Below are 7,585 nucleotides of genomic sequence, written 5' to 3' on the forward strand. Positions count from 1 at the left end.
GTAGAACAAAACTACACTTTACGTTTTCCTATTTCCCAAAGGGGCGGCCCAATTTAGGAAGGAAAAATGTCAATTTAGGTCCCAAAAATATTTTCTAGTGGCCTAGATCAGGTAGAGGTTCCTCCGTGGACAGGGCAAATACACACACAGAGAAGGAATTTACACTGAGCTCTGGAAAGCCCCGTCGAACTAGGTGCTGCCAACAGAGGCAAGCGTACCCTCACCAAATGCTACAGCTGGCCACGGCTACACTATAGTACGTGAACTTGAGACCACACCCTGTGTCTGAGGATGAAAGTCACCTTGTGCTGATGCTGAGCACGAGAACTCTGCGGTACAAAAAGTCTGCCTGGGAGAGGTAGCAGGAACTGTAACAGCAGAGAAATCTTGTGCTGGGCCCCAGGACAAAGCAAGTTTCACACAACACACAAGGCGTGGTGTGCTAGAGGTGGACGCCAAAATCGCAAGTAAAGTTCCCGCCCCACCCCCCAGCCTACTTTTCCTCTGTACTCAAAACTCACTGTGGTACCAGGTGGAGTATTGAGTAGGTGAGGATCAGGCCCCAGGTGTGCAACTTAAAGCCCTTCAACAGAGAGAACATGGTTTAAAACATACGTATCATTGTCTTCGTCTTCTAGAAGCAGCTTCTCAATGGGCAGCGTGCTGATGACTCGTCTGGCATCGTCCAGCTCCTGGGGGACTGGTTCAGGAATGGAGATTGGCAAGGGCACAAACTGCGGTCCGGGAAGCGTGGAAGAAGCTGCCTGGTACTGCAAAGTGGAGGCTGGCAGCGCAGAGAGGGGCTGTGCCCACGGGAAGTATGTGAGAGGCGGCTGCTGATCCGTCGCCTCGAGCTGAGGCACTACAGCGGGGGTGGTGCTGCGGGGCTGTTATAATAGAAGAGAAATAAAACAGAATAAAACAACTGGCCGGGGTTGGGGGGGAAGACACAAAACAACAGACTAAGGGTACTCAGTCTCACTTTTAACATCCCTTTTCCTGTCTCTCTGGGTAAAGCGTTATACTGAGTGTGACAGTTTTCCTACGCTGGCTCCCATGGGAGCAGTGGCTGTGGGTGTCGCAGGTGCTTGCTGCCAGTAGCTCACACTCATGTCAAGTTCCCTTTAGCCTTCTGTTCCCACTGTCACCCTCACTGTAAGCCCATTAAACAGGTACACCCTATGCTGAAAACTGCCACCTTGGACAGTTTCTCTTTCAAGTTGAATGCACGGGCACAAGAACTTTGCTGCCACAAGGCTGAAGGCAGCTTATTCTGGCCTCTGCGACGGGCCTGAGGAACCCGTCAGCCGGGGCAGAGCCGCATGTGAAACGGTAGCCCTTCTCACCAGGGAACGCCACAGGGCACAGGCGTGGGCCTTTGCTGATTTGGGGTGTCAGCTTCAGCAGCTGAACTGAAACATTAAAAGGAAAACAAGCTGCTTGAGTTCAACTGAAACAGAATTGTCTGCCCTTCTCCTCTAAGGAAGAACAAATCATCAGCCAAACAGATTTTTTCCAGCCTGAAACCAAATAATCTGCTATGTTTATGTGCTATTGTGGCCTTGCTCTTTCTTCTTTAAATAGCAATTTTTGAGAAATTTATTGCCAAGTCATTTTTCCTGCTTCACCCAGTGGATGTGTTTCCTGGAATCCCATTTACTTTTTTTTTTTTTTTTTTTTTTTTTAAGTTTGGAATTAAATCATGAAGAATCCCCTGGATACTGCTTAGGTCTCTGGAGGGACTGTGTCCTAAGCACTTGTCCAAACAACAGCATTTATTGACTATAATGTGCATCCACTCCATGAACTACTTTAATTCTGCTTCCCCAGGTATTCCAAATCCAAGCTGAAGAACACCTTCTCAAGTTGGAAGCGATGACAACGGTAAATGTAACACTCCCCATTATTATCCCTGATCTGCAAAGAGTATTCTCCTACAGTAAATAACTGTTGATAGACTTGAACAAACTTGGGGCAGTGGCAGCCCTGCTGCTGACTTGAGGAGAGAGGACTCATTTTCCAGGACACCAGCAAAGAACAGTGTATGTGTTAATAACATGGGAAGTCTGGAGGAGTGCAGAGAGCTGGGGAAATGGCAGGGAAGTGTGTCTGATTTCAGTGCAACCACAACTTTTTGTCCTGCTCAAACCGTGCTAAAGTCCAGCACAGTGCAGACAGGGCCAGTGCTAGAACAACTATGTGGCATGGATGCGAAGGCACACATTATAGTAATAAATAAATTATGCTAAATACATCTGGCACTCCCCGTGGCTCTTGCTGGAAGGTGGGGTATTTGCTGTCATTTATACCTAAGTATTTTTGACTTACTGCAAAATTGGTGATCAGCGGTTGAGAAGTGTAAGTCAGAACAGATGAAGGTCCAACCAGTGTGTAACTGGGACACATAGGTTGAACATACATATCTGCTGTGTATGGACAGCTGACTGCCTCGTGGGACACATAATCAGGGTAAGTGGTCCACTGAGTTAAAGGCTGTAAGGATGTGGGAGAGGGCTGGGAGATCCAGCCAGAACAGAGTGCTCCTTCATCTGTAACAGGCAATGCAGAGGCAGCAACATCCATATCAATGCAAGGCTGGCCTAAAAAACAGGAGAGAATTAAAGCCCAGTTCAGCATAGCCTTCCCTGCAGCAGGGCTGACAAACACTTGGAAAGTCAGGGAAACATTACCCATTGGTGAATAGGAAGGAAGCGGCTGATGGGGCAAAACAACCTAGAAGAGAGAAGAAAAAACCCAGGCATTAAGACCGTAAGCATTAAATTCAATTCCCTCTGAGAAGCACTGAGGGACAGAGCGTATTACCTATTATCAGCTCCTATTTCAATGTCGGTGCCTGAATGTTCCCACCTGCCTCTACAGAAGGGCCAGGCAGCCAGTACACATAACCCCAGCTCTGTTCATGGGCCTAGCCAAAGTCCATGTGTCTCTTCAGCTCAAGGGGGGCTCGAAGAGTATTTAAACCTTGTGTTGCAGAGGGAATTCCTCTACAGAGAGGAGCCAGTCAGACTGCTTCCTCCTGGGAGGACAGATAACGGTAGCCTGAAACTAAAGAGCAGATAGCCAAGGATGGCTCTGGCTGATCTCTTTTTGTGCTCTTGAACAAGGTGCTTAACTTCCAAGACACTTTCTATTCCTAGGAGGTAGATCCGACCAAGTGCAAAGCACTTTCACCCTTCCATTAAGTCACTCCACCAGAAGTAAAGATATATTTATAGGTATCTCCAGGTAACATGGGGCTGCATTGCCTTCAAAGTGCTTTAGAGATGCAAAGATTTCTTTCATTGCCAAAGCATTGCCAGCTGGTGCCCGGGCTGGTCGATCATTTAGCTACTGAGGAAGAACTTTTTGCCTGTGTGTGTTTTCTTTCCTACCGTTGTAGCTGCCGTTGCGCTGGCATTATGAACATTCCCCCGTTTCCTTTTCAGTAGCTCCTTCACTGGCTCTTTGACACGGACACCTTGATAGGGGCGAGGCTGCGGCTGCTGTTCTGGAGCAGAAGCTGAGAAAAAAAAAATTGCAGGTGACATTTGTTTTCCTTGCCTGCCGTTTGCACATAGCCAAAATCCCCACGGCAGCCTGCTTGTCTGCAGGCTGTATTAGTCAACATGGGTGGAGTCTGGACTCATAAACATTTTCTTCCTTAGCTGATGATGTCTTTTGGCCCATACGTGATGTCAGATGGCATACGCCGCCTTTGACCTTTGCTGCTTGGATGCTGTGATCACACAGGTGGATCATGAGGACAACCTAGCCTGAAATAAGTACGCTTGCAATTCTCTCCAACTGTTATATAGCTGCAGCAATACAGACAAACTCTGCCCACCCACCCTTCCTTTTTTTTTTTTGCAACAGAGCCTTCATACGTAATTCACAGCGCAAGAGCTTGCGCAGGCCTTGCAGGCGCGGTGGCCTGGAAGCCAGAGCTGGCCGTTTCCCTGCTGCACTAGCAGGTGTTTTTATGGTCTGCAGAAGCCACGTCCTATCAGGCACAGGGCGTCATGAACATGTTCTGTTGAGTAAATAGGCGTATTACTCCAGACATTCACGAAAGCTGGGGAGGATGTAGTACAAGGAAAAGGGGTTGCTGCTGTTACGCGGAGGATGATACTCTATTCCTAAAAGAAACAGCTATCAACAGGCCTCCACCTGCCTATGGGGGCATACTTCACACATGTGTGAAATGAGAGTAGTAATGGTGAGCCACACACCCTGAAGGGAGGTGAAAAGGGTGTCCTTCTGCAAAACTTACCAACTAGGTGGACAAAAAATGAAAATAGAGAGAGGCAACAAACAAATGCTGGTTTTCCTCAAACTGTCTCTAGACTAAACCTTTCATTCTGTTGCCTTCAATGAGATTTCAGTGTATTGTGATGCTCTACTTTTTTTTTCTTCTTAATCCCTGAGCCTGAAATTCTGTTTTCATTAGGCTTCTGACAAAAATAGTGTGCTTATTTTATTCCTCCTGACTTCCCTTGTGTGTATCTGCTTTATGTTGCTTCAGTACCACTGATCTGCAGTCCAGCATTTTACACCCACCTGAAGGACAAGCCAGAGGGACTATATCCAACAGGTGTAAAATACAGATTTGTTAGTAGATATCTAGCCTATGACATAACATAATTGCTGGCCGGGTAGGTACGTAAAAAAGTAGAGATTAGATATTCAAGAGAAATACATTATATTCTGTACTTAGATGCAAGCTATAAAGGCAACCCAAATTAGAAAAGAATCCTCATTTGGAAAGCCATTTAACTCATCACTAGTTTGGCATGCATACCTCATAGCTTTTGAGAACAGGCAGGTATACTTAAGTGCCATCCTGGACCAGAGTCATGTTTCTGTTCCAAACATAGCTTTGTTCATAGCCTGGCCAGGAGGTTTATAGCTTGGTGAGCTGGGACGTGACTCTGCTTTGCGGACAGTTATATTGACAACATATGTCAAGTCTATACCCATAAACTCTGATCCATTTTGAAAAGTAAAGCTTACAGCCAGCTAAAAAGGCCTATCACAAAACCTTGTGACAACTGAAAGTTGAGGAAGCACAGTTCTTCATAAGCCAATATTGTCAACCCATACTTTGCATGAAGTATTTGGAGGCAATTGATAGCAGAAGGAAACCATAGGATATCAAAGCTCAGGGAGGCCCAATATTTGGCAGGTAGCAGTAGTGGCTACCTGCCCCTTTTTACTGCACTTTGGTTTGTAAATATTCTAACTGAGAAGTTTTCATTTCTAAGGATTGCAACTGGCCTTTGGTTTTATGAAGTGCGGGTGGATATCCAGCTCAAGTCTTAAAATATTATTCCACCAAGGAAGCATTTATTCAGATTTACATTCTGTGCTTCACATGACAGAAAAAGATGAATCATTTTACTTCTGATCATCTCTCTCAGTTACATGCAATTACATGCTATTACACTCTGAGATGTGGCTATTACACCTTTCTGGGGGAGAAAAACTAAATACAGACATTGTAAGCGAACCTCAAAAAATATTTAACAGAATGAACACTTCTGATTTAGTTTCTTTTTAAAAAATGAAATACTTCTTTCTCTTCAACTTTGCTCTACCATTAACCCTTTCTGACTCACTGCATATCATTTAATCATGAAATCTTGATCGGCCATTATAAATACTTTTGGTACCAGACAGCACTACATTTATGCATTGAACTGTTATCTTCATTACCTTTTTGCATATTGGGAAAATACTTTGCTTTAAAATAGTAACTGAAGAAAAGATTATTTTTCAGCCTTTGCCTGATCTACCTTTGCTTTCTGTGGACGTTCTTTGTGGGACTTCAAATTGGGTTACTTGCATTCTCATGAATCCTCTGGCTTTGGAAATGCAGTTAACAAAGAGGATTAAGGTCACTAGTTCTGCATACAAGCATCAACAAGGGCTTTTAATACAGTTCACATTTTGCTTTTTAAGTTCAATTGGTATTAATTTATCTGAGTGCAAACAATAGACAGTGCTAAAAAGTGCTGTGGTATGAGCTGTACTGAGAACTCGGAAAAAGAGCTGAATACTAGACAGGAGGTCTGAAATGAAGACTATCACAAAGGTGCTGTCTTGGTCTTAGAAGAGATTTATTTACATTTGGAAATTATTTATCTATACTTTACTGAAAAGCTCTTTAGAGTCAGACATCGCTGCTGCTGTTTATGCCGCATGGAAACATTAACTCTGCCAAAGCAAATATGACCTCTGCTATAGACTTCAGGAGAAGCAGAACTGTACCTCTTGGGTAGTATGTTACCCCCAAGTCATCACACAGATTTCAAAGGGCCTCCTTGCAGAATTAGGGTGGGGAAGGAAGACAGTTTCTGGCTCCAGGTTTGGGGGGATGGGAAAGAAGAAATTTACTGTAAAAGCTGACAAATATACCTATTCAGAGTTTCCGGTGTAAGCAGAGTAACCAAAAAAAAAAAGAAAAAAAAAAAGAAAAAAACCAAAGTCTGCAGAACATATTTCAGTTCCCCCAAGCTGACCTCCAGAAATAAAAATAATGCTAGCACAGCTGCTTTTCCACTGTTCAAGTGACTACCAGTTCTGAGCATTACAGATGAACCACAGCAAAATGACTTTTGACTTCAGTGTACAATTCCTCATAAAGCAAAAGAAATGTGATCATTAATATATGATCATAAAATACAAGCATTTTGAGAAATAATGACAATTAAAATAGCCTTGTAAAGGAAGTACCTGGATTTAGTGTCTCCAACTCCTTATACCAGGCTTGTCTTAATAAACTATGAAGCCTGCCTTGGACCGGGTTTCAATTATATTTTTATTTAAGTCATGAGCTGCAAATGCACCCAGGTCTGCATGCCCAAATTCCATTCAAACAAATAAAAGGGACAGCAGTCCGTGTGCTCTAGTGCTCGAGTGCCCACTGTGTTCTAGCTTGTCTATTCGATCCTTGGTCGATTCAAGGGCCACAGAACAGCCATATGCTGTTCCTTAATAGGTGCCGGATCTTGATTTGCAGCTGCTCTCTGAATTTGGAGTAGTATGAAGCATCAGAAGTCAAGAAAGAAGAGAAGGAATCTAATCCAACCAGTTGGAAGCTTTGCAATAGTTTCTACGTGTAAATATATTTTAGCTCATTGCAACGCTTTTGTCATGCTGCCTTACAAATCCATGGTGAGTGTATACACTCAGGCTCCTTTCATCAGTGTTATCACTTACTGTATTTGCTGAATGTCAACAAAAGTCTAGCACAGACCTTGAAGGCTTTTGAGTAATCTTTCAAAGTGGCTGGATAACACAACAGATAATGGCAAGGTACCAAATGCAGCAGTCCCACTAACTTTAAGTATCAAGTGACAACAGAAGAAAGTCCATAATGATGTTTGATTCCAGACCGCTCTGGAACTCAGCCTGAAAGTGTCCAGACTGCACAGACAAGATTGAAGGTTGCCAATTTCAGTGGACTCTGGATGAAGAATTGACAACTCCGTTAGTGTCGTTGTTAAGGTCAACATGCACATCTCTACATTGGTTATCCCTCTGCCAATTGGTTTGCACCTAGGAAAAAAGATAATTTTTCCTGCTG

At 43.9% G+C, this 7,585-nt stretch overlaps 1 protein-coding gene across 1 annotated transcript; it reads right to left on the reverse strand.

Annotated features, from left to right (window-relative positions):
* Nucleotides 1–575: 575 nt before the first annotated feature.
* Nucleotides 576–3,548, reverse strand: POU2AF1 (POU class 2 associating factor 1). Its single transcript, XM_010294611.1, has 4 exons — nt 3,393–3,548; nt 2,691–2,733; nt 2,329–2,600; nt 576–887 (listed from the first exon to the last, which is right to left on the reverse strand). Exons 1-4 carry the CDS (start codon nt 3,546–3,548, stop codon nt 576–578), a joined length of 783 nt encoding a protein of 260 aa, XP_010292913.1.
* Nucleotides 3,549–7,585: the final 4,037 nt, after the last annotated feature.

This window comes from Phaethon lepturus, unplaced genomic scaffold, assembly GCF_000687285.1.
Source record: "Phaethon lepturus isolate BGI_N335 unplaced genomic scaffold, ASM68728v1 scaffold45589, whole genome shotgun sequence".
Classification (NCBI taxonomy): Eukaryota; Metazoa; Chordata; class Aves; order Phaethontiformes; family Phaethontidae; genus Phaethon; species Phaethon lepturus.